A 27,154-nucleotide genomic window follows, 5' to 3' on the forward strand; every position below is an offset into this window, starting at 1 on the left:
CTTGTTCACCGATTCCAACAGATGGCAGCGAGCAACGGCGCGCCTGCCAGAAACGGAGGATTTCAGCATCGCGCTCAAGGAAACATCCGCATATGGGGGGGGAGGAGCCGCCGATCGAACCATGTGATTAATCTGCAATAACCCGCTCAGGCGGGTTAGAGAGAACGCACGCCACAACAAGCGTGCCTGTCATTGCCCGTTAGCGCATCTGCATTTCTGTCAGTAAGTTGGAGCGGTGGATTGGTGGTCTCCAGAGGGGCCCCCCCGCCAGCCAATGGCTCGCCTGTCAGAGCGCTGCCTCATCTGCTGATCCACGAGCACGTGGAGCAGCAGTGAGAGGCCGGCGTGGAGTGGAGAATATCGCTTGATGAAACCAAATCAGATCCCCACTTTTCATAGAACGCGACCTTGCAGTTTATTGGTCGTATAATGGGAGGCCGGGGGGTGGGGGGGGACTTCAAGGAGAGACCGAGACTATTTATGAATTGGCTCGGCCAGATGTTTTTGTGAACTAGGTGCTTGTGAGAACGACTTGTAACTCCTAAAAGCCCTCAGTGGAGTGTCAGTTTGCACCCAACAGCAAACAAGTGGATGGTGGTGGACATAGACTCAAGTGAATGGGCACAACTTCACTAAAACACACTTCACAACCCTGTTTTTAAATGATTTGTATTGGAATTGCAGGCAGTGAAAAGCAGGCTCATTTCAACCACAACCAAGCTTTTACCTGAACCCTCTTTAATATTCTTGAATATAATTCATGTCCAAAGAGTTGAAACCAAACTTCTGTTTCAACTAAACAAAAATAAAAGTCACTACATCTTCCCCCCCGCCTTCCCAGAATGAAGTCGTACCGACTCACATTCGATCACAGGAAGTCCTGCCCGGCGCCGATGCCGGCTGCATGCAGTGAGCGAGAGGCATCAGTTCACATTAGCGCCCCACACACTCGCGCCACATCACTCACACACTCTCAGGTCCACTGGATAATGGATTCCAGTCTTACCGTAAGCATTAGGGTGTGTGTGTGTGTGTGTGTGTGTTTCTGTGTGTGTGTGTGTGCAAACCGGGGAAAGCAACGTGAGCCCAAACGACGCCACATGTTAAATGTTGTTGATTTTTAACATCTGAATGTCAAAAGGCCTCCTTCTGTGGTGATGAACATGTGCAACCACAGGCGAAAACCGGAGCCTGAGACGTGGGCAAATCCAAACAGACAGGCCTGTAACGTGACTGACGCGATGTCCGATCTGTTACTTAGCGTGTGCTGCAGACAGGCACTTGGGATGACAGTTTCCTTCTGAGATGGAAATGTTCCAGTAGAAGGCCTCTCTATCCGTGCTGGGGGCAAGGCAGGAAGAAATGATACAGCCTACAGTCTGTGAGACTGAGAGGATGAACAAAAAAGTGAAACTTCTTGGAATTCAAAAGACGCGCCATTAGCAGAACAAAATACACATAGCACAAACATGTCTAAAGAACAAGAAATGACAGAATACCAAAGGATAACATTGGGCTTTGGCTCTGAGCCATACAGCGCTGTGTGGGATCAGAAATCGTACCAATACATCGTACATCATCATATCATGTGTGAGTTTCCTACTATGGAGATGTCAGCTATACGTCTTTGGGATGAACTGTCGATTTTAGGGATTAAAACTTAAACGGTTCAAGGCCATTGCAGAGTCACAAGGTGGCCACGCTCTAAAGGAAACTCGGCTTCACCGTCTTTTACCCCGAATGCAACGATAATTGAGATGAACATCATGCTGTAATTGAAGAAGAAGTAAGAGTAGGCCCATTATCTCATGCAATGATGTAGTTCCTGCCCTATAATCTCAACATTTGAAGGTTTCTAAAACATTGGCAGTCTTATAATGCAAATAAAGTATAAAAAATGTTAAAGCATCATCTTTTATTGTTTTGTTTACACTTACATTACCCACAATGCAACTGGCTCCGAGATCCCTCCCCCACCCCCACACTCTAGAGCAAATGCTCCAGCTTTTTTTTTACATTTGCCGTACTGCTCTCCAATACCAGTAAATAGACACGGTATGCAAATTGAGCCAGATGAGGTTTGCTGATGTTCGACGGATCTTTCAAGATTCATCAATGGATAAAATCCAACTCTAAAAATGATAACTACACCGGGAGGGGGGGGGGGGGGGGGGTATCCACTGTGAGACCACCGCACACCGTGATGCAGTTCAGTTTGTTTTACAGGACCCCGGGGATGACCCTTCAGAACAGGGTGAGGAGCTCAGTCATCCGAAAAACAAAGCTTGGAGTTTGCCGCCTGCTCCTTTTGCGGTAAAAGGAATCAGTTGAAATGCTCGGATGTGATCGGGTGCCACGCGCCTCCATGTGGAGATATTCTGGGCACGTCCACTGATAAGAGACCCTTGACCCGGAGCATGTTGGACGGATTGCATATCCCATCTGGCCTAGAATCACCTCATGGTTCCCCTGCAAAGGGCCGGAGAGCGTGGGTGGGGAAAAGGACGTCTGGGCTACATGCATAGTTTGCTCCAGCTCCGCTGGGTTGCAAGTTAGGTGTTGTTGTTGTTGGTGTTGTTGTTTATCAGTGTTGCAGACGAATCAAGACAAGAGTGTCGTTGAGATGGCTTTGTGTTAAAGAAAACCCCGTGTCTTTCACAGTGAGCAAGACGTACACCAGCTATTGGACGATTGCGGCTCAGAGTTCACAAAGACGGCTTCATGTCGTCGACAACCAGAGCCGGTGATGTTATTTTGCAATGGAAACGGCCTAAGATTGCTAATAAGCTAAAAAACAATAACATCAACTTTAAGTGTTGGTAAAAGGACATGAAATTGTTCAAAAATGTCACATTTCCTTTCCAACTTTTCTCTCGTCACACTTGGAGAATATATCCAATAGAGGAACCCAGCCTCACTTACACAGGACTCAAAGTCCCACTCATCCTTCTCATGGTGACCTTTGGAGGCTTATTTTACGGTTCCCCACTGAGCTGTATGGTCTGTTAGGCTGAGTATTTATGTTGTATGGGTTTGGTGTTGGAGCACCATGTGCCCTTTCATTGGTAGCGGCTTTAAATAGAGAGGAAATGGGGAATCTGGTGAAGAAACAAAAGGAAAACTGGGGCCCGATAGAATTTAGAATGAGAGGAACAGAAAACATAATGAAACTAAATGGAAATCATCAGTAGTTCGGTTGTTTGGCTTGATTTTACTCCTCTGGTGTTTGGAGAGAAACAAATAAAGAGATACACAAGGATTAAGATACTGAAATGAAGGTAAAGGAAGACAGGGATAAGAGGAGGGTTAGTATGACCAATGACTATTGAATGAAACTGAATCACGGACACATAAAATAAAAAAAGTCAAAACATCTGGCACCCCTGGAGAGATGTTTGAAACATGGGTTTGTTCACGGGAGACACAAGGAAGCGTTCTCTGCGCAACACCTTGATGCTTTAAATGCTCCAGAGAAACACCCCCCAAAAAATATATCCGATCCACCGGACTGGCAGAGAATCAAATGCTAGAAGCAGCGTAAGAAACAGAACAGGAAGGTGGGACCCAAGGAGAGAAACAACAACAAAAAAGAAAAGAAAACACGCTTGTGGCATACACACTCGACGCCCACTTGTAGATTTCAATCCCAAACATATTTCCGCGTTGCCAGTGAGCCAAAATATGAGCGACTATTAGCATTCTATCAGGCACAGAGATACAGTGACACCACCACCACCGGAGATTAAGCCCCGTCGTGCTGTTTCTGTGTGTGTGTGTGTGCATGTGTGTGTGTCATTCGCGTTCACTTGTTTCCCTCCATGTGCCTCTTTGGTGTCATACACTATGTTACATGCTGCACGTTGGACACTTTGTGCACTATCACGTGTGACTCTTGCACTCCGCGCAACAGCGTGAACACGGGGGCACCTGATGATTAAAACAAGCTGAGGATCATAAACAGGGAAAAGCCCTCAAATGCCCTCGAGAAGTGAAAGATATTAACAGGCGAGAGGGAGAGAAAAGAAAAACATTGAAACCTTTTGAATATCCACAGCAAACCTTCGTCGACTTCGAGAATCTTCAGTAGCTCAATATGCTGTTTTCTTTCTCCGACTTTTTTTCCATCCACATTTACTTATTTTCAAGCCGAGGTAACTGTGTACTGGAGGGAGACGTGTGAAACGAGAGCAAGGAGCCTCCCCCCCGGTGGGTGAGTGACGTCTCCGGGTGGAAGGCAAAGTGACACTCGTTATTGGGTGGTGTTGCATGAAAACAGGGAACGTGCGATCTGGAAAGGCCAGTGTCCCCCCTTTCACCCCCTCACACACACACACACACACACACACACACACACACTCCATTACAAACATGCACATGCAACCCACACAGCATTCCCCATCGAGATGAATGAGATCCCCCCCCCCCCCTCCTCAAAGTGAACATGTCATTACATTATGAGACAACTACGTTACTCCTCTGATCCCAGCATAAAGTACAGTGTGCGTGTGTACGTGTGTGTGTGTGTGTGTGTGTGTGTGGTTGCACGTATGGGCGCGGAGGAGAAAACCTTAACGATTGGACCTAAATGTCGGCCTGTAATGGATTTAATTGGCAATCGGCTGAACGTGTTTCTGAGGTGATGGATGTTGATAATCGTCTCGCTCCATTTGCTCTGCCCCTCGCCCCAGCGCGCACGAGCGAGGCCCGCCGCGCTCCAGACGTCAGATCCAGCCACACAGTGCTGCGTGTTGGTTTGCGTTGCCGTGGACGCGCGCCGCGCTGCTCGCTAATCCTTCCAGCGCTTTGGACAGGTTAATCTCGCAGTAAGCGACGCGTCCCTTTGGGCCGGTCCCTGCTGTCTGATCTTATCTGCATAATGTGTGTCTGTGCGTGAGGGTTTGCGTTTGTGCGCGTGCGAGTTGTGAGTTTGTGTTGAATGCGCGCACCCTAAAGCGCTCGCTGTTGTCCTGCAAAAGCCAATTTGCTAACAAACCCCCCGTCTGCAGACACTAAATCACACAGCTTCAGAGCCAGAAAATCATTATCTACACACAGTTAGTACAGGCGTGTGCAGTCAGGAGGCCGTAACACAGGTAGCACGTGCACATGGATCCCCAGGTAGCAACACACTACTCTCTGTGTGGCTGCCGTATAGTGCGCAGTCCTGTGTGCACTACTAGCGCTCAATTATTCATGCATTAAGAATCGTAAACAGGAGCGCAGGGGCGAGAGGGCCTCAGCGCGAACTCTTTCATTTTCCCATAAATCTGGAAAAAACACAAAGCAATTTGCCGCTAACTCTTCAAACCTCACGGTTTTGTTTAATGAAGCACAGCCGGGTGACACCGACCGACCTTTCCTCCTTTATCGGTTACGATCAAAGAGGACTCAGCCGTCAAGATTTTCATCCTCACGAGTGTAACGCTTTTCTTTGCAACGAATCTGTTGCATTCATTGCATTCAGCGTGCATTTGAGGCAGAAGCTGGAGTTGTCACGATGTGAAAGTCTGTTACGCAATGTAAGTCTCAACAAATGCCCGGAAAATGACACTACTGCTGTTGTCTTTGCAAATCCTAAATGAAGAAGGGCCATAATAAATGGAAACGGTTTTAAAAATATATATATATATATATTATATATTAATATTTTGACCTTTTTTTAATGACATTTTTTGACTGTTTTTCCATTTTCCAATTTTTTAAAACTTTTTTTCACGTACGTTCTGTCTCATGCGATGTGTTGATATGAGCACAATATTGCGTGCTGGGTGTGAATCCAGAACATTTAAACAAAATTGAATGCAAGAATGCCTTGTAACAGGTAAAAACTCCTCCCCATCCCCTGCTTTATATTAAGAGATGGAAATCGCTGATATGTGTGCCCGCAGATAATGTGTCTATAGATCTAGTATATTGTCTGTGTGCTTTAATGGTCAAAGAGCTTCGCGGCCACTTAGAAATGAAATGGTGACGGCAGTGTGCTCTGGCTCTCGGCTGAGCACTCTGAAACGACACCGGGGGATAACTAATGAGGGACAGTATTAAGAGTTTGGAATAATCCTCTCTGCAGTGGTGCAACTTCAGGTACGGCCCGGCGTCATTTGACCAATGCATCCCAACACGGTTTCCGTTCCCTCCCGTGTAATTCCGCTATTTGTATCACTACCTGTGACAAAAATGAGGACATATAAAGTTAGAGCCAACTGCCTCTCCTCCTTCACGAGTTATGAGGGAATAAATCAAGATATTCCATTCGTATGAAACATCAGGAATAGGTTTTTTACACGATTTTAGCGCCTCCAGCTTTCTTAATGGACATTAGGACTTCATTGCCACTTAGAAAAGAAATAACCAGCGACATTCTGCCTTCGAAAACTATAAAGCACTGTGGAGTGAAACTACAGCAGTGTGACCATATGCTCGATCAAGCTGTGGCCCTCTGCTGCGTGAGTGACAGTGTGTGATCCTAATGAGGCGCAGTAATATAGGAAAACATGATGAAAAATGTGGAGCTTCGTCTCCATGTTTCAGCACCCCGTTCAGTACTGTTTCACCAGAGTCGCGCCGTCTTCAGACTGAAGAAGAAGAAGGAACAGCCTGGTCGAGGTGAACGAGGCACCGAACCAATAGAGAAAATCTTCCAAAGCGACACTACAAGTCCAAAGTATCTGAACCGATGTCATTCTTAGTGTATGGTCCCACTCTTGCATGATATCTTTCTTTTTTTCACCATCACCGCCAGCCCCCCCCCTGAATTGCGTGGCGCACTCCCACGGTTTGAAGCCTGCCTTTGGCGTGATTAGGCGACGCAATTACTGACGCGATGGGAATCGTGTGCATCCCCCTACGTGGAGTTGGGAGCCAATCTGCGCCCGGGCACATCGCGGCGCCATTAAAGCATTGATGCATTGCAGCAGACAGCCGGTGGGTTGAGCGGGGGAAAAAAAAAGGCTCTCCAGCTGCAGTTTCTGTCATTACGGTCGGCGCTCCACACCTCGTCGCGCCGCGGAGCGCTTATTCCAACGCAACGTGGGGGGAGAGCATCAGCATTATTTCGACTGTGCCCAACGCCACAGAGAAAATCGAGTGTCAAGAGTCAGGGAGGAGGAGAAAATGGGCGGCGGGGAGAAGGGGAGGCGCGGAGGCCTGAGAGGACCTTGTGTTCCCTCTCTTTGCTTCTCCTTATTCTGTGTGTGTCTCCTTCTCTTTTTATTTTGCGTTCTCTCTCCCAAAGCCCTGTAGTTGACCATGTCCTCCAGAGGCTGGGAATCTACACGGAACTACACTAATCTTCCAGGGGGGGGGGGGGGGGGGGAGGTCAACGAGAGGCTAAACAAACATGAGCCACTTGCCCTTTATCCATTATTTCTTTAGTCCTCCACTTACCTCCATGCAATCCCACCTGCACCTCCAACTATGAGCTCATGCAAAATAAATAAATGAAAACAGCAGTATACCGGTAAACAAATATATTGTTTTGTTTCCCTAAAAAGATGTATTTAATATTTAATCAGCAGTTACCTGCTTCAACGCTGTTAACGAATCCAGTGCTGTTTGTTCAATTTGAAGAACATCCCCAGTGTGAAGAAATATTTCATGTTTTGGTCGGTAGGCGAGAGGGTCACCTGTTCTTTTTCTACACAACCGTCTTTATTTCTGACTCGGTGAAAAGTCTCTTCCTCGCCTGTAGCTTGTACAAAACGCAGCAGCAACGAAAAGATGAGCTCAAACCAGTTTGATCTTATTCTCCCAACAAGCATATCAAGATGAAATACAGCAAGGTGATGAAAACAAGAGGTGAAAAGAGACTAATGCTTGATTACCTACCACACATATGTAAGCCGTCAGCCGGGTTTGTTGCACAATCGGCAAACATTAAAGGCTAAATTTGATAATGAAATTTTTTTGTGAGCCGTTGTGCACAATGTGAACAATGTTTGGTCGCTACGGCGACGCCGGGCACTTTCTCTCTGGTGACTATGGACAGATACTGTGACCACAAGAGCACGGCAACCGTGCAACGGCTTTATAGGCGTGTATTTACGATCAAATGAAGGCCGACTTTGAAATTAGCCGTGGTCCGAGCCACTGGGGGGGGGGGGGGGGGGGGGAGCGGAGGGGGCCATCGCTGTGCCAAGCATTCGTTAGCAGAACTTTTAGCAATTGAGAGGTATAACAGTATTACATATAGAAGTACTAGAGTTAACAAAGCAACTAGTAGCATCTACAACTATAGTAATGCAATTAGGGTCCTGATAGAGAGGTAACAGTAGCAGTTGAAGAAGAAGCATCACCTGTAGCCATAGTAGCAGAAGCACTAGTAAGCCGGCTGTTGAAAAACAGCGTTGCCCACGGGATCCCCTCTCCTTCCCTTTTGTCTCAGCCTGAACCACTGCAGAGCTGAGGTGTGTGATGGTGGTGGTCTCCCCCCCCCCCATGGAGCCGAGGCCAGGGTAGCAGCTGTCCCTATCAAGACTCTCCTCACAGCTGTCATGGCCTGTCTGCTCCTCGGCTAATCACTTCCTACAGGCCTGAGGCAGGGGACCGCCGCTGCTAATGTCGTCAGCCACGGGGCCCGAGAGCAGCGCGCAGGATGTGAGTGTGATGTAGTTTCGTATGGGGATGAGTGTGCGTGAGTGTCTACAAGTGTGTGTGTGTGGGGGGTCGGTTGGTGTGCTAGTGTGTTTAGCCATAAGCTCAAAGGGTGTGCAAATGCCTCGGGTAGTGCAACATGGGTGACACATTGAAACACACACACACACACACACACACACACACACACCTTCCCACCTGCCAAAACACATTTGCTACACAAGGAGTTACCCATCTGTGTGTAACAAGCTAATGGCAAAGGATGTCACACACCAGCACACATGGTCATGAGAAATTGGCGATTTGTAATGGAACACACTTCACTCTGTCGTGGTGGGCCGAGTAAAACAATTTGATTTTCTCATCCTTTCAGCAGATTATAAAAATAAATATTTTGTTTCTTTGCCGCACGGATGACACGTTGCTCGATGGTTCTGTTGCAGTAGGCTCCGCCGGGCCCTGCGGTGAATGCCACAGAACCAACTGTCAACAGTGATGATTCATTATCTTTCACTCCAGCTAATATCCTTCGCCTTCTGGGTCCTTCTGAGGCCGTCTTGAATTTGAATAGCCAAAAACCGAGAAAAGAAAAGATTGATGGTTCTACTCAGAGGGATGCATGATCTAGGGAATCAGATAACAAGCAAAAAGTAAAAGAACATTAAGTACTTTAACATAAACATGTGTGGCACAATTATAGAGGTCACATAAAGGCATCAATGTATCTAGATGTCTGTGATCTAAACAAACAGCAAGGTTTCGGTCTTATTGGCTTACAAACTGTTCAGGTGGCCACTTAAGAAAAGCATTGTAAGGGTTAATGACAGATGACAAGGAGCCACTAATGTCGATGACAGCTTCTTGTAGATGATGGTGTCCACTTTTCATCACATTGAATGTGTCAAAAGTATCAGAACAGATGTATATTACACCCATGTGGGGTTTTTTTGCACATCACCAAACAACGACAACAAATTGGAGTCTGGCCGCAAGCATTAGTTAGCTTGGCCGACAATTTTGTGATGGGGCACGACTCGCAGCTGCAGTTCCAATTAACCATAAAATGAGTGTGAGTTCAGTGAGGTTAACGTCAAGGGGAGATGGGAAAATGATATATTTATGGACCCCTCTTTGTGCAATAAGAACAGATCTCGCCCAAAAGCTGAATGTTGTCTTAAACATTCCCACAGCCTTTAGGATGCTAGATATGGCCAATAGACAATAAGGAAAGGCGGGAACACGAGGCAGACAAGGGACTAGAATGTAGCATGGGAACGGACGGAGATGATGGTAAACAGACAGTCGTGGAGATGGACAGATACGAGATGCGAATGAGGAGCGAGGTGCAGGAGGCGTGACGGAGCTGGCGAGGCACATAAAGGCAACTGGTGCCGCCGCGCTGCTCCTTGGGCCCCCCCCCCCCGGCGGCGCGCGGAGACGGAGGGCGGGAACCGAGACGAGAAAAAGAAAAGCCTGGTATGATTGACTGGAGCAAAAATGAGAAGACGTGAAAAAAGAGGGAGAGGGAGACGGGAGACGAGACGAGGGAGGTGAAGAAAGAGGGAGGACTAGATGACTGGATTGAATCCACGCACGCCGAACCCTGTCTTCATGTTTGTGTGCCGCTGTGATTGTGCTTGAGCTTCTGTGCACACTTTTGCCTCCGTTCTCGCGTTTGGGGACCAACACATCTGGCACGGTGCCCTCGCCTTTGAGAGTGCGCCCTCTAACAAGCCCAACAGTTGTCAACAAAGCCAGGGAACACTTGTTGTTTGCCGGTAAGCAAGGAGAGGCCTGCAGACACACTGCTATGTATTGAGTCTGCGAGGTGTGGGTGTGTTTGTATGTTAGGTGTGTGTGTGTGTGTGTGTGTGTGTGTGTGTGTGTGTGTGTGTGTCAGGGGCCTCCACCAACACTTGATTGGGTCCAGACAGCAACCGCCCCCAGGGACCATCTGGATTATTCGCGCTCATCTAATTTATGACCAATCCTTTTCACAGTAACATCAGGGAACCGATGCATTACACCAGTCATTACAAAGAGAATTGGGAAGAAGATGAATAGTGAGTATTTTTTTTTGGCAATTTATTTTTGGAGGATTTCCAACATTATGACATCATGAACCAACTACACATTTTCTTTTGGAGGATGTTTGCAGCAAAAATGATTTTACCTGCCAAACATCTGGACGCTTGGGCACTGAAGTGATGCGGCAAAGCCAGATGTATAAACAAATAAAGGGTCAGATGTTCTTCTCCTTGATACCAAATACAATAATACCAAACGGTACAAACCACAAAGGGAAGTTACCTATGGTTTTTACATGCAACCCAAGCCTAGTTCAGTAAAACAGGTGCTACTAGAGAGAAACACCTGTCACATTTTCTTATGCAAATTGGGATCTTTAAAGAAAAAATGAACCATATTTTTTAAATACAGTGTAATTTTGAGAGAAGAAAGGTATTAATGAATATAATGATAGCTGCCTCGAAGCATTGATCTCCGTTCCAAGGGGGTTTAGTGTATTACAGTACTTCCATAAAGTCATGTAAGTTCTACAATGACCATCAAAAAAATGATTTATTACTTCTGGGTTAGGCATGGAAAATAAGTTTTGTTTTTAAGTATTTTCTTAATAATGCATGGCATCTAAAATTGCAGATTCAGGGGTTAATGCAAAGAAAGTCCAAGCACAATGTCACAATGTCTATGTAAATAGAGGCAACCAAGTTTGTGATAGATGATATCTCAAAATATGGATTTCTCTTTGCATCATAAAATCTTACGGAAGCTAATTCGAAAAGTCACGATTTCTTCCTTTACGCAAAGATGGACAAACTCAACCAATCAGAAAAGCACGAAGGAAAATCAAGAAGTTGAAAGGATGGAATGGATGAAAGCAGACAGGAGGTGGAGTAGAAAATTGCACCAAGATGAGAAAAGGCAAGCGTTGACAAATCATTGCTCTGACTATTGCCATGTCCCGGATGGGGGTGAAATCATCAAAAAAAAAAAAATCAGGTTAAATTTCATGAAATATAAACTAGCCGGCAAGAGAGCACAGAATGCTGCAACATGCTGTAACACATTTGAACACACGGTGATCAGAACATGAAATAATCCTTCATATATGTTCACTGATAAGGTGCTCAACCCCCTTTTTGTTCCATAATGCTCTGGCCCAACTTATTCCGCTTAAGGAGCGTTCCAACTTGACTGCGTGTGCATGCAAATGTAGATTATTGTTACTTTTAAAAGGGAAAAAATGACACAATTTGGCTTCATCATTGGTGAAACGATGAGGTTGAAGCAGCTTTGATCGCCTTGTCTCCAGAAGTCACCACACCAACGCACTCACTACACCCACATGGCTCCAGAACGGGCGGAAGGGAGGGAGGGGGACGGAGGGGGGACGGGGGTGATGTCCTGTACAAGAAACAAGCCCTTCACTCTAACAAAATGTCCCTCTCTCTCTCTCTCTCTCTCTCTCTCTCACACACACACACACACAAACACACACACACACACGCGCGGGCGCGCGGGCCCAGCAAATCAAGCGCGCCTCCCAGTGGCGACTCGCAACTTTGGGTGCGTCCACGTGACGGATGACCTGCGGCAAGAAAAGAAAAAAAGCAAAGGTGCCACTCACGGTAGAAGACGTATTCTGTGTAGCTGGACCAGATCTTGTCCTCCGTGTGCTGGCTGACGAACGAGGCCGTGACCGACGAGTTGCAGGCCACCATTTGGAAGCCGCACTCCGACAGCATGTCAAAAGACCTCTCCAGGTGCTTGAACTTGAGGTAAAACCGGGAGGTGTACCGATCCGGGGTCCTGTCCGGATCCCGGCTCTCGTTCAGGGTCTCCCCGAAAACTTCTTTGGCGAGAGCCACCCGGCCGCATATCAGTATCCGAGGCACCCTCCGGAACTTGGCGTCGGTCTGAGTCTCTCGACCCGTGGTGCACGACCCCCGGTAACCCACCGTGATGAAGCCGCTCTTTCTGTCCGCCGGGACGAGAGAGGAGGGCGGACACTGCCGGCTGTCGCTGCCCTGGGACCCGTCTTCGTAGTCGCTGTGGAAGTAGTCGTCTGGGCTGTTCTTGGCGTCGTCAGGGGTCAGGAGCTTCACCAAGTCGGGCAGCTGGAAGTACTCCGCCTCCTTCCTCAGCCGCCCTTTCTCCGGGAAGTGGTCCGGGAGGACGACCTGCCGGTCCCGCAGGTAGTCCAACACATACCGGAATAAAAAGCCGTCTCTGTCGATGAAATAACGGCCCTTGGGGTCCCTCGCCAAGTCGTTCGATGCTTCTTTTCTGGAAGAGAATAGCTTGCCGAGTAACGAATTCGGGGTGCCCACCAAAGTGGAGTGACGCGTGTAATAAACCTGCCCCCCCACGTTTAATTCAACCACATCTGGGAAACTGTTCTGAACCGATGCTTGCTCTTTGGTGTTAGTCCTACAGTTGCCACTCAGCGCCATCGTTTCCGTCATGAATAGCAAAACAAAAAAAAACAGCCTATACACCTATTCAAAATGAGAAGGACAAAAAACGATGAATCAGGATATAAAAGTTCCTAAGCTGTGTCCTCCGTTATTCTGGGTCGATCCGGGCCTTCCAACTTTACCCCTCAACAATCTGCATATGCATTCTTCATCGATCCATGGCCATTATCAACCTACCAGCCTTCTGCAGTTGTCGGAAATGGGGGGAAGATGGCAGTCCGGGGCGTCCCCCTGCGAGTGCTGAATTAAAAGAAGGCTGAGATGGATGAGGGGGAGGAGGAAAGAATCAGTGCTGCCACAGAGAGGAGACGCATCCGGGCGCACCAAAGCCTCGCATCAGTGGCAAATGTAAGAGCAATACAGGGTGTGTGTGTGTGTGGGGGGGGGGGGGGTGTGGAGGGGGGGAGGGTTGATGAAGTCCTACTTCATTAACAATAGAAATCCTTCTGCAAGCACGAGAGTAAAGTCCAACAACTTGGCACACAGTCCAAACTGGAGACGGTGCTGATGTGGTCCCACTTTCTCTTCAACTTCCCCCGGAGCAGCGGCCGCTGTTCCGGGGCTGTGCGGAGCAGCGGGAGGGTGGCGGATCGCCGTTCAGTGGCGGAAACTTGGCAGAGATTACACGCGTAACGACCGGTAATGGTTTCGCTCTGTAGCCCGTCCCCGCGAATATGTCACCGGATCCCGACTGACTTAAAATTTAAGTCCACTCCTCGAGAAAAGGCTCCGCATTTTCAGACTTCAAGAGAAGTTAGAGAAATTTCTTTAATTGTTTCTTCCACAGCAGCGCAGAGGACCGACCCGCTGCTGCTGGCTGCTTTTACCCGGAGCTCTCCGCGGTGCTGAAACGAGCATCCCACCCCCTCCTCTCTTCTCATCACCCTCCCTTCCACACTACCCTCCCCAACAGAGCTGGGTGGTGTCTTCGCGGCTGCTGCCCCCCCCCCCCCCCCCCATCCCTCTCTCTCTTTCTCTCTCTCTCTCTCTCTCTCTCACACACACAGCCTTCTAAAGGCTTATGAAGTGGTTCCAGGCTGCTGGGTGGTGAAAAAAAGAAGAAAAAAAGTCCAGAAAATCATCGCTAAGAACCATTGAACAAAAATCAGTTATATTGTCAGAAAAAAAACTATATCACACACAGGTATAATAATATTAGTTTAATTTTGCCACCTACAACCTATATGTGTAAGTTGTATGCTTTAACAGCGATATACGTGCATACGTCATGGAAGTGTTGCATCAATTTTGGTGTCAAATAAGCTAAATGCTCCCAATGCTGTAATTTTACCACCAGCTTGAATATATTTTCATGGCAGATAACACATGGCACTTACAGGGAATGTTTGGGTTTCTAGGTGAGAAACTGTTCATATTTTTCCCAGTTTCAAAAATACATCAACGAAAATACTATCTTTCCAGACCCAGATAAATGGCTGTAACTGGCAGTGAGCTGTAACAATATATGACGATTTTGTAAAGGGAGCAACAGCGCCTTCTTCTGGTTGTGTTGAGTCAGACCTTTTTTTTCAGCAGCATGGACAGGTACTCACACTAAAAAGGGATATAATGTGCCTGTGAGCTGTCTTGTTATTGACCTAATACATCTGAAAGAATATACTAATTATTCATTTTCGACAAAAATTTGACTAAGATTGATATTTACATTTAAAACACACATTGAGCACAATGATACAACAGAGAACAGGAGATCCTGATTCATCGGGTACAGGATACTCTGCTTTAGAATAAGAAGCAAGATAATAAATTGTGTATTCTGCAGTCTCACAAACATTCACCATCTGCTCCAAATGCAGGGTATTTCACAATATGATGCAAACGTATAAAATATACAGTATGAAAAGTATTTTGACTGCTTGTCAACTAACCTTGCCTCGAGCAACAGAGCATTTTTTGGCTTTCCTTTACTAGATTTGTTCTACCTCTGACGCCGTGATGACACAGCTTTTCCCTTTATTTACATTGATATTCTGTGCACTGCAGTTTACAGACACAGAGCCGCTTGGGCGGTCACTTGTTTTTTTTATGTTACGTCATGACTTGCCATGGTCTTCCTCCGAAGAACTTCAGCCATATTGAGTATCACGTGCATTTTAGAAAATCTGTTTGTAAATAGAATCCCAGAGTTAGACACTAATTTACATAAAAAAGGCTGTGATGTTTATTTTAGTTGGTGTCTCTTTCAAAACTTTCTTTTTCAAATTAGCCAAGAAAAATAAATAATGAAATATTGGCTCCGAGCACAGTGGCGATATTGAATTAATTAAAATAATGAATGAATGAATTTTTCAATGAGAGAGATGCGATATCAGGGAGATTTTTCATTTTCATTTGCAAAAGAAATCCACCTTTTCCTTCCTTCCTTGACACAGATCATATCGCGTCATTTCTCCTTCCCGTGCAATGGAGAGAAAACTATTAAAGTGAATTTTCAGGCTGGTCACAGATGGTTGAAATAAACAGAATACTACTTCCACTTCCATCTCTCATTACAGCCACGCTGAATTATGCCAGGCCTTAGATGGGAAATCTGCAAATACGACAGCAGCAGACATGCAATGCATAAATTCAGTAGACTCATAGATGATTTACGGAAATGAGTTAGCTATCCCTCAAACTCGAATGTTTGTTTCTTCCTATCTAAATGTAGTAAGTTATTTCAATCTTAAATGTCAGTTTAGACATTGGTTTTGATAGTGATGACAACAAAGAACATCATGCCCAGAGCAATGTGTCAAAGCGTTTATTCTGTAACTCATAAGTGCATGTGGGTTTGAGGGCGAGAGAGAGAGAGAGAGAGAACATCAACACACACAAACACACACACAGAGCAGGGGTTAAGTGTTTTCTGCCATTTCTTGGTTTTATGAATTTTCCCCTTCTATAAGGTGTCGTTATTGCTTCCAGCTTTTGACAAAAAGGTCGGTTGGTGTAATGAAAGCTAGCAGCAGACCGCCCGGATTTCTCTGCCAGGGAGAAAAAACAAAAGCTTCTCCCTTTTCTTTTTTATCAAAACCGGATCTCTTAAAAACATTTTTAATCAGTTCTTTTTTGGGGTTGAGACACAAATAACCTGCTGATGTTCAGTACTCCTGTGATCTTCGATGCAGGGCGGCGACCGGACTGAGCAGGTATTCAGTCCTCAACCTCAAACGTGCCTTCAAAGGCCGCCTGGCAACGAGGTTTTCTGCTTATTGCAGAAGTCTGCTGATAAACTCATAATCATCAAGAAGCTTCTCGTCCCCGGAGGAATAGATCTTCAAACATAGACGCCACGAAGTCCTTGTGGGAATCAGCAACAAGTCCCGATGCCCCAGATTTGGTATCAAAACAAGATATTTTTAGCCGATCCGAGCAAACAGCGAGCTTCTTACCCCTCTCACTCAGATGTGTAACTGTTGCTACACCTCATCACACCTCAAATGATGGCCGACAAACAGTATTTTAAAGGAAAGTTGTGCGCAGAACGACACGCTCGGGGCGTTGGTGTTGCGCTGTTAAGAGTGTGGCATTCTCCGGGGTACTGAGCGCTATAATATTACAACATCTCTACATTCCCGCCCAGGACTGAGGGGGGGTTGCTGCCCCTCAGCCCCTCAGCCCCGTCCAAGGCCCGCTTTTCCTGCTAAGCTAGGTTCACCAAGACAAGCGTCTGTGACCCGGAAGCCAACTGAACTTTAAGGAGCTTTTGGCAGCCGAGAGAGCGCAGGCGAGATGTAAAGGAACGGACGAGTGCCTCCCGGAGCCAGCGTAAGTTATAAGGCTGAGATCCGGGAGTTGAACGTCTCGGCTCGTCTTCTGGCCAGAAACGCAGCAGCAGAGCTGTCATCCAGCTCACTACCGCCGACCCTTCAGGTGTGTGTGTGTGTGTGTTTGTACTGGGGGGGGGGGAAAAAGTGTCAAGAAAGAGGGTTTATCCTCGGAGCCACATGGAGAGAAATGTTGATCCAAAGCTATTTTGGATGCAGCCAGCTGAGCTAGCTTGTGTTTCCATGTTACTTTTAGCATGTGCAGCTCGGAGCATTTCTCGAATGCTTTGATTGTGGACTGAGACACAACAGAGAGCCAAAATAATGATGTTTACATATTTGCTAAGTGGACAGTAGAAACAATCGTCAGTTCTTAGAGTTAAATATTCTGTTCAGTGTGTTATGAACATTCGTATTATTTCTTGATTTGAATATTCCGCTTGGTTATTCTTTTATGGCCTTTCCGTCACGTCGTTTGTATTTGCCATTGTGCATGTTAGTAGCCTCTCGTTCTACTCAGATCGTTGATCTAAATCTGGTGTCACGTACACAGCTTTTCTCCTCTTAGAGTTTTCAAAGCCTGATCCAAGAAAGAACGAAGTAGGTGCAACGCTCTCCCCCCCCCTCCTTGCCTGTGCACCAAGTCCCTTGGATTCGTCCTTTTTTATTTTTTTGAGGCACATAGTTGTGATCAGTTAGCCTGTGTGTGGGCTCGCAGCACTTGAGTCACAAGTGATTGTGTGAAAGGATTGCAGTGCCCATGGCTCATGGATTGTAGGCCCACAATTGGACCAAATCAGACAGATATTCTCTTCCTTCCACTGACAAGACAATTGTGGGTTTTAGAAGTGAAATAGAGACTGACCAATCACCGAAATACGTCTTTATTTCCACATAGAGACAAGCACTAATGTGGCCGGAAAAGCGAACGGCGAGTAACAGCCAGTTCCTCTCCACTGTTGTTACAAGGAAAGCTCCTTTGCACACAGAGATAATCAGACAAGGAAGTAGTGTAAAAGCTGGAAGGTTTTTGTGTGTATCTTACAGTACAGTAGCTGGCATTTCATTCAATTTGCACCATGTGGGACTCAGAAAGCAGTTGGCCAGGATCAAGCTGTGGGTGTAGTGAGAGGATGGGAGGGGGCGGAGGATCTGACAGCTCCACAATAGAGAGGGAAAGAAAAAATCTCTGTTCGCTTATTTAAAAAAAAAAAAAAAAGACATCCATTAACTCAGAGAATATAAGTGCATATCAACTCCTATCTGGATTGAATCAGACCCAGATGAGCCTTGATGAGCATTTACAGCGTAACCATTAGAGTAGATCTTTGTCAGATCAAATCAACTCACTGGACATTAAACTCTTACTTAAACGTGGAAAATGTCATTTGCTCAACATTGGGCTTTTAGGCAACGTGTCACAGAACCTTATTGATATAAAATACAGTGTACTGGCTTCAGTATGCATTTAACAGCATACAAAATGTTGATATTGTGGTGCTAATTGCGTATTATCTTACCCTTGTTATCCTTGTTCCCCTTAAAATGCAATTATTATTCTTGAGGCGCTGCAAATTTTTCAGTATGAGTTGAAAAGAAAACGTTTGTGTTGTGCAAATGTGGTCATGTTGACTTGTTGTATTTTATTCTCGACGTGTGGATCTAAGCAATCTGAATTTTCTACTAAGAGAGACTGTACTTAAAACAGATGAACGGATCCCCTCCCGGTTTCCTGTTTGAAGAGGAATTAACCTTTGATGTCTAAAGACCATCATCAAGAAACTTGAGAGGTGATTTCTTTTTTTCCAGCCCTCCTCCGTGCAACTCTCTCCATGCACGGCGCACTACTATCTTGACCCTGCTGATTTTGGTAAAGCATGCAGATGAGAGGTTGCTAAGCACCTGCTCCCCCCCCGCCCCCCCCCCCCCTCTGCCAGCCTAAAGGCCACGTGGGAACACTGTGGAGGGGTAGATAGCTGTGCAAGTTTCCTGCCACAGTCAGCTCTCATGGGGTTTCTGCCTCCCCCCCCCCTCTCTCTTTCTATCTCTCTCTCCCTGCGGTATTTTTCGAGCTTTACTCTCTGCCACTTTTTAAGGATTAAAGGGTGGTTTCCACAGGTCCTCAATGTTTGAAAAATCTCTTCATGGAGCATAATCTCCAAAAGCCCTTAGAACTGTAAAACCTATTTAAAGGTATAGTGTCCATTTCTTTCTTTTTTATACTCTTCGGTTAATACCGTCAGCTGTTTTCATTTTATGATTCAAAGGGTGTTCAAACGCAAACACACAGGGTCATGTACACACTCACCTTACACACTTATCGAAGGGATACGGCGTCCTTTTATCCTCAACAACATCCTCAAGCTGAGATTCAACACAGCAAACAGACCCATGACTGAAGTGCGCCATGGAGAACTGCGTGGAGCTCTCTGCACACGCAGGGAAGTGAATCATTCCTGTCAGCACGGAGAAAAGTGAAGGCGACAGACGGCGAGTAAGCGCAGATGATGCATAATTGAATGCTCGGTGGGCCTCGAATCAGAGCAATAGCTTCTTTCCGGGCTGATCTTTGAGCAGCGGTCAAGGGGAAATCCAACAACACGGGACATTTATTCTCCACCTACAAGAGAAGAAAAGGCGGCTAAAGGGAACCAGATCGCACCGGTTCTCAGAGGATTTCCAAAAGTAGTTTTGGGAAAATCTAGGATGAGGCAGAAATGGAGGAGGCAGTTTGATAAGGTCGCGGCCCTATGAAAATCACAAAAGAAATTGTGCCACGTTATCATAAATTCTGAAACTCCTGAAATGTGTCAAACATCATTACATGGTAATTTAAAAACCGTGTGAGCCAATCTGAAGGAGGATCTTTTTATGGCACTCAATGCCCAGACTGATGATCACATTCACTGTAGTCCCAAAAGAAATATGTGCCTCTTAGTCTCACCTCTGTCATGTCATTAGTTTCAGTTAGGTGGTCAAGAATGCAAGGAATCCGCTTTGTAAGATGTAGAGCTCCACAGATTGAGAGTGACTGAATACTGATTCATATAACTCATATAATTCAAATTTTAAATCATTATTAAAGTATATTACGTATTGGAAGAAAATATTTCTTACCTGTAGTTTTTTTAGGAATCAAACTAATTTGCCCTTGATGTAGGCATAATTTCAACTAGACAGATGTGCATACTACAGATTATAAACATGTTTCAGATAAATATCAATATGGATGCTTTAAGACGGAGTGTCGCCATCTTTTTCTCATCTGCCTCTCGGTCGGCATCCGGGGGGGGGGAAAGCTCCAGTGAACCCACGAGTCTTCAACATGTCAGATGACAGATTTAGAGCTTCCTGAGATAAGTCTCGCATAAACAGCGGCGTGACCCCGGCTCTCCTTCTTCATCCGTCTCAGCCTAACAGCCACTTTGCCGTTGCCGCCAGTTCCCTTAACTTTTGCTACAAACTTTCGCAGCGTTCCCTGCGGGACGAGTCACGGTGGGCATGGATCGGCTTTGGCTCAGTGGGTCAAAGCCACAGCATTTTGTTGTTGCAGATCAATGATAGGAAGTCATTCAGGGTTTTTTATTTTCCCCCACCTGAGGGCATTTAAGGGTTCGTTGTTGGTGTTCCATCACCATTTCACAATTATGATATTGAAGTTCTTGATGCAAAAATCAATTGAGACGTAGCTGTTGGCATTAAGGTTGACGCCGGGATCCATTTGTTTGGATGGAGAACAAATGTTTCTCTGATTTCTTGGCAAAACAGTCTTACATTCAATCAATTGCACCCTACTATTATATATTTAAATGCTTTAGTATTGCCAGTATAGTCACCAGATTCCAAAATGAGATGTATTTTCATATTGACTATAATCTCTTAAATCTCGAGTGGGAGGAAGGCTCATTTTGGAACAAACAAACTTCACACACTCTTCATCTGCTGATTGTTATTTTAGTTACCGTGCAGCTCACTCACACAGAGAGAGGAAAGCTGCTTCAGTGAAAGCCCCCTGCAAGTACCAGATGCCAACTCATTTATGATCAGTGCAGCTGTCGTATCAATGGTTTAGCAGGAAATTGAATTAAATGAATTAAAGGAATTATTTCATCTTGTAAATAAATGTCCTGAGGAAATATGCACATCCCTTTCTGCTGTGTGTGTTTTTTGTGTTTCGTTTTTCAGTTTTTTTGAATGCAGCAGGAGGACAATAATCTTCTATGTGCATCATTTTTGTGTCCGGAACGTATGATTTAGATTTGCTCGAACCGTTGCTTTTCCCCTTCGCCCGCAGCCATGAGGAAAGACGCATCTAAATTGAAGGTACAGTAGGTGGTTGGAGACGAGGGGTTGCGGATGGGTAGGAAAATGAGTAGTTGTAATCCACAGAGGCAGTTACAGTGGGATTATGGCAAGGACTTTATTAAAGAAGAGAATTATGATGGCGTACTACTGCCCTAAATTCAATTACCCTCCCTGGAACTTTTAATTCATTAAATAACTGATATAGAAATTCAAGTTTAGAATATTTTTTTAAGATGAGAAGCAATAGGGGGAGGAGGCTAATTTCTGCAAATGATTAATCATGGGTGTTCATGTCGAAATTACGTTTTTGGCTCATCAATGGTTTTGGTCTTCATAGGGCTCCTCTTCATAGAGGAGTGATCTATATCAGGCCTGAATGGTTGAAAGACTTGGTAATGACATTTCTTATTCATAGGGATTGTTTGTTTGGTTTTTCTCATCCAGCCTATTTGTCATTTGTTATGTGTTGCATTTGCATCTCCTTCAGCTTCAAAATATGCCTCTAATAAAAACTCTCTTTGAGCAAAATTTGTGCCGCAAAGCTGACCAAAAGGCTTCTTTATGCATTGTGGCCGTGGGACCAATAACTCATCTCTCATTTTGTAAAGAATTCTGTAACTCCAAGGAAGGGAGTAGGGCTGGATGATTTAGTTCATTATCAAATTGTACCAGTCAATCGAGTTAATATAGACAAAAGTCAAACATTTCATTGTAGTGTTTGCTGGAGGTGTTTTTGTTTCAGCACTAAGGCGGATAGTTTTCAAAAGGAGAGTGGTATACATTTTATAGTTTTAAAATGTTGTTGTTCCTGATTCTTATTTTTTATCAAAGAGTATTAGAAGGGAACAGGGATTTTCTTGTCATTAAAGGTCAAACCATCATAGATGTTGTCTGTCACTCTTTCACTCTCCCATCCCTGCAGGGTTCCTCAGCTTATTATTTTATGTCATCAGTCATCATCAAAGAAGATGAATTTACCTGCATCGTAGGTGCAGTTGTTCTGCAGTCACTGGCAGTGATTTATCTGCTCCTCTGCATCCAGATGAAAGAGACTACCATAGTTCTTGCCAGGGTTGAATCATCTTCTCTATTTGCTACTACTAGACCATGGTTTTATCAAACTGTACGTTTGAACATATGATGGTTTCATACCTAGCTGTGGTGTCAAAAATAATAATAATAATAAATAAATAATAATTTACATTTGAGTTGTTTAACAACAACAAAAACAAAAGTTTTTCATTGCATTTGCAGAATTAAAACAATCTTGCTTCCATAATGAATGAATGCAAATCAGACAAGACAATAGTTAATTGTTTATAATCTATGATGTTATGTTTTTTTGTAAATATATTTTAATATATAATTTGTTTTGCTATAATGTAATACCACCAGTCGCCTTTTGGACAGCGCCACATTTACAGGCAAAGAGCAATTTGCAAATGTCCCTAACGGCTTCCCGTCCGCTACGTACCAAACCGGAAGATTCATCGTTATCTTGACACGTAGCAACCACAGCCGAAGTTGGCAGTGCTCTGGTTAGATTTGTCAAACGCGGCGGGTAAGAATTTGCATTCGCTATAAAACTGTGAAAGAAAAGTTGATTGGAATATTATTGCCACTGCTGACGTAGTGCGCGGGACATGCATGCCTGGTCTCCTCTACTGTTATAGCTAACGTTAGCATTATTCAACCAACTAGCCGTTTCGTTAGCCACCCGAAGACTGCCAGCTAGCTTGTTTTATTTTTGCAGCATATTTGTCGAGTTATCCTTTAATGGGGTTGTAAGTGTCCAGCCTTCTCATATATAAACCAATACAGTTAATTATAAAGGTCGACTAAACTAACGATATCTAACAATGTTATTTGTATCTTTGTTTTTGTGACCATTGTCGCGTTAGCATTTGATGCTATCTTAGCTCATAGTTACAGTTATATTAACGCTAGTCCAAATGAAGATAACGTTAATGTTTAAACTATTAACAGTCCTGTCGGGAGACACTCCGAAGCCTTTGATTTAGTGGTTGGAAGAAATCCTTTTAGGGTTTTAACGTATTAGCGTAAGCTATTGCAATCTGAGACAATAATAATATGATCGTCTCTTAAGAATACAGAAGTTTACAACTCGTAATGTTACGTTAATTATGACGAACGTTGACCATGGACTGTTTTATATCAAAACTAATGTAACCAAGGTTATTCATTGCATATTGTTGTTAATAACATAAGAAGGCGTCAAGTCATAGATGGAAAAAAATGTTTGACTCTGTATTAATCTTCCTTTCACAGTAGTGTCTCAAAAAGTAGAACGTAGTGTAATGTGTTTTTGGACACAACCTGTAGATGAATATACTCATCCTAGCTGATATGACGGTGGTCCTGTTTCCCACAGAGTGAGAGATGTCGGGGTTTGACAATTTAAACACTGACTTTTACCAGTCCAGCTACAGTGTAGATGACCAAAACCAAGGCTACGGCAACGCTGAAAACCAATACAAGTAAGAAAGCCCTCTTTAACTTATGTTCCCTCTTTTATTTGACGTTTTGGCTCCTGAAAACATGCATACGTAAGAATTTGTGGCCTGCCTGAATACCTTATTTGACATCCTTTAAGTGCATTTGTGATTAATGTGAAATACAAGGTTTTGTTTTACTGACAAAAAATAAATAAACGCTAATGCGGCATATGTGAAATAACACCATTGGAAAGTGGATATTAGCATTGTGGAAAGCTGTTTAAAATATTCTCTGTCGAAGAGAACTATTGAGCATTATTATTATTAATATCATCATTTCTTTTTCAGGCAATATGATGGTCAGTACGACTATTCCCAACCCATGGGCTACTCTCCCCCAGGGATAATGCAGCCCCAGCAGCCGTACACGGGACAAATCTTCCAGCCCACACACACCTACACCCCATCCCCGTCACAATCTTTGTATAGTAGCAGCTTTGATGACGAGCCGCCGCTGCTAGAAGGTAGGCACACAACCTGCGATCTATGTCTTCTATTTGACAGTGGAACTGTCAAGTATCAACAATTAAGCATATTAGCAATGTTTATATTGTTATACTGTGCTGTTATGTTATTATCATCAGGGGATTACTATTCCTAATTTCATATGTGATACAACATTTAAGTTGGAGATCATCACAGCAAGTGAATTTCCGCTTTTAGACAGGTCATTTGGAGCAAAGAGTCATACTGTCCAGCAGAATCACGTCTCGGCCATGGACCCAAAATCCTTTCTTGAGGCGTGAAATTAAAGTTTGCAGCCACTTGCTGAGAATGACAGAAATAGGCAGTATTTTCCGTCCGGTTATAAACGTGAGAAACCTTTCATTGGCCTACATGCTGATGCTGAGAAACTTTTGAGCAATTCAGGCTTCCATGTACGATACTTGCACTTCCTGTTTCTCACTCACAGAACTTTTCTTTGTTTCATAAAGATGAGAACACTCTGACCTAGACTTCAATCTCCATTGCTCTCATTGTGTCCGTCCCTGGGGCTTGTATACATGTGCGGCACCGCCCAGCTATGTCTCAGAGTTGGCTTTACAGCCGAGCTGTGGCGGTGATCGGAGGAAAATTAAGCTCTTTCGACTAAAATGAGTTTGGCCTGGAAAGGGGAAGACATGCATCAATGCTATTCTTAGAAGAAGTTACACTTTGTCACAGCAGAGATCTGTCCACATCCTCATGCAAAGCGCTGACTGAAACCTCTGAGCATTTCTAGAAGAGAGGCAGTTTATGTTTTTAACTGTAGCCTAGTGTTTACGTGGCAAATCAGTTGCATAAACTCTACAGCATTATAACTCTTCCTATCCGTTTTGAATATCCCATCCAACTCATTTGTTTGTGTAACAATTTGCCACAAACTGTTTGAGCATAGCGCTAGTATTCGATGTTGCCAATTTGGGTTTTCTCTGTTTTTAGAATTAGGAATCAACTTTGACCACATCTGGCAGAAGACTCTGACAGTGCTCCATCCGATGAAGGCAGCAGACGGCAGCATCATGAACGAGACGGATCTGGCGGGTCCCATGGTCTTCTGTTTGGCCTTCGGCGCAACGCTTCTCCTGGTAAATCTTTTGGTTAACCGTGGGGGGGGAAATAGACCAGAGCACCTAGACTAGTAAGGCTATCAGCCTCTATGGATTATATATTGCCTCCCCCTCTCTGTTAACAGTCGGGTAAGATCCAGTTTGGCTACGTGTACGGGATCAGTGCCATTGGCTGCCTTGCTATATACTGCCTACTCAACCTGATGAGCATGACCGGTGTGTCCTTTGGCTGTGTGGCCAGCGTGCTGGGATACTGCCTCCTCCCCATGATCCTCCTCTCCAGCTTTGGAGTCATCCTATCTTTACAGTGAGTACACAGGAAAACTGCTTATGCACATTGAAAGAACTTGTAAATCTGGCAATGGCTTTTCTTTGTCACTGTTTGAGAGGACTTTTGTTGCCAGTTTTACGCAACGTAACAAAACTGATTTGAAGTCCGTCTTACTACTGCTAACTGTTGAAAGAGTGAAAGGTAACCTCCTGCTTCCTTCTTGTCCTCTTTAGGGGCATGGTGGGAATCATACTTACATCAGCAATCATTGGCTGGTGCAGTCTCTCGGCCTCAAAGATCTTCATCTCTGCATTGGCCATGGACGGACAGCAGCTGTTGGTTGCTTACCCGTGCGCTCTCTTATATGGGGTCTTTGCGCTCATTTCTGTCTTCTAACAAAAGATATATCAACTGTTTGAATGAAACGCTCCCCCAAAAGGCACCAAGATTTTCAGCTCTCACTACATTCCGACTTGACCATAATCAGACTTGAGGGTATTGTCTCACTCGGTCCCTCATACACCTTTTTAAGGAGAGGACTGTCAATAAACCGGGTGAAACCGAACTCTCCCGTGGACCATGTTGAGCCTTCCAATGAATTTTTTAAGGACTTAATGACTCAAGGACCCTAGCCGTTGGTAATAATTAACTCAAGGGAGACCCAAGGAGATTTAATTTGCACACCAACAGGGAAAGGTTCTCTATTAATATTAAGGACTGGTGATAAACGACCCTCATCAAACCCTGCATGGGGAACCTCCACTTTACTTCTGCGGAAAGACCAAGGTAGCTCATTTTTACTTCACCACCCAGAAATCTTCTTTTCCACCAGGACTGAGCAAGTAATGAGTCATTTGCTTATCGCAGCATGGATCTAATCTCTGATGTAAAATCAGCAGCGTTGCTACATCTATTGTTTTATTATATTCTCTTCAAAGTCATTCGACTTGTGCTACCCTTCAAGAAGAAAACCTAGTTTGCTCAAAGGCAAATGTGATTAGATGGTGAGAATGACCATTCCGAGAGATATTGTACATTTCCAAGCACACACATGTCTGAATAGGTCGTTGCTATAGTTTGCATCATTTTCTCAAATCTTCATTTGAGAGTCATTGTGTTGATGCTTTGATTCTTCATCTGTTGTTCATGTCTTCTCATGCACATTAAAGTTATCTTTGAAAGTGTTTTGCCTTTTTTTAAATTAAAAAACACGTACCGTATTGTGTGGTCAAGCAGCTACTTGTAAGAAGACTTTTTTTTTCTTCTCTTATGCACGTGCATAAGAGGAAAGGCAGTCATGTGCTGGAAGAAGTCAGTGCATGATGCACACTGACAGCTTTTTAACAGGCTGGGGCGATGTGTTCCTACCTGCTCGTTAAGTCACAGATACCATCATGCATGCTTTGACCCTCACTATTTATTCATTCCTCCTGCTTCTTGGGTCTGAAAGACCTTGAAGGTTTGAAACGAGATCTCTAACTGAATGCTAATGTTTGGTCAGGTGAGGGCAGCACCATCCACACGTCAGCAAACCTGCTTCTCCCCTAAGAACATTTTTAAAATACACAGTTGGAAGAACGCTTGAAGGCCATCTCCCTCTTACGTATTGAGGATGGGTTAGTTGTATTACTGGGTGCTTCTCATTTTTCAC

General features: G+C 44.7%; 2 protein-coding genes across 2 annotated transcripts in view; one reads left to right on the forward strand and one right to left on the reverse strand.

Annotated features, from left to right (window-relative positions):
- Positions 1-13,481, reverse strand: part of kctd16b (potassium channel tetramerization domain containing 16b) — a 53,833-nt gene extending 40,352 nt beyond the window's left edge. Inside the window, exon 1 of the mRNA XM_037467134.2 lies at positions 12,242-13,481. Coding sequence (XP_037323031.1) covers positions 12,242-13,079 — 838 coding nt within the window. The 5' untranslated portion in view covers positions 13,080-13,481. The remainder of the gene's footprint in view (positions 1-12,241) is intronic.
- Positions 13,482-22,594: 9,113 nt separating this feature from the next.
- On the forward strand, positions 22,595-26,687 carry yipf5 (Yip1 domain family, member 5). Its single transcript, XM_037468145.2, has 6 exons — positions 22,595-22,727; positions 23,559-23,664; positions 23,971-24,146; positions 25,105-25,250; positions 25,358-25,539; positions 25,737-26,687. The coding sequence occupies exons 2-6, from the start codon at positions 23,567-23,569 to the stop codon at positions 25,897-25,899; spliced, it is 765 nt and encodes a 254-aa protein (XP_037324042.1). The 5' UTR covers positions 22,595-22,727; positions 23,559-23,566; the 3' UTR covers positions 25,900-26,687.
- The last annotated feature ends 467 nt before the right edge of the window (positions 26,688-27,154 follow it).

The sequence above is a fragment of the Pungitius pungitius genome, chromosome 16 (assembly GCF_949316345.1).
Source record: "Pungitius pungitius chromosome 16, fPunPun2.1, whole genome shotgun sequence".
Lineage (NCBI taxonomy): Eukaryota > Metazoa > Chordata > Actinopteri > Perciformes > Gasterosteidae > Pungitius > Pungitius pungitius.

Coding starts and splice junctions, on each gene's coding strand:
- yipf5 (XM_037468145.2), top strand. CDS start 23,567: ATGTCGGGGTTTGACAATTTAAACACTGACTTTTACCAGTCCAGCTAC. Junction 24,147..25,104: donor CGAGCCGCCGCTGCTAGAAG/GTAGGCACACAA, acceptor CTCTGTTTTTAG/AATTAGGAATCAACTTTGAC. Junction 25,251..25,357: donor TCGGCGCAACGCTTCTCCTG/GTAAATCTTTTG, acceptor CTCTGTTAACAG/TCGGGTAAGATCCAGTTTGG.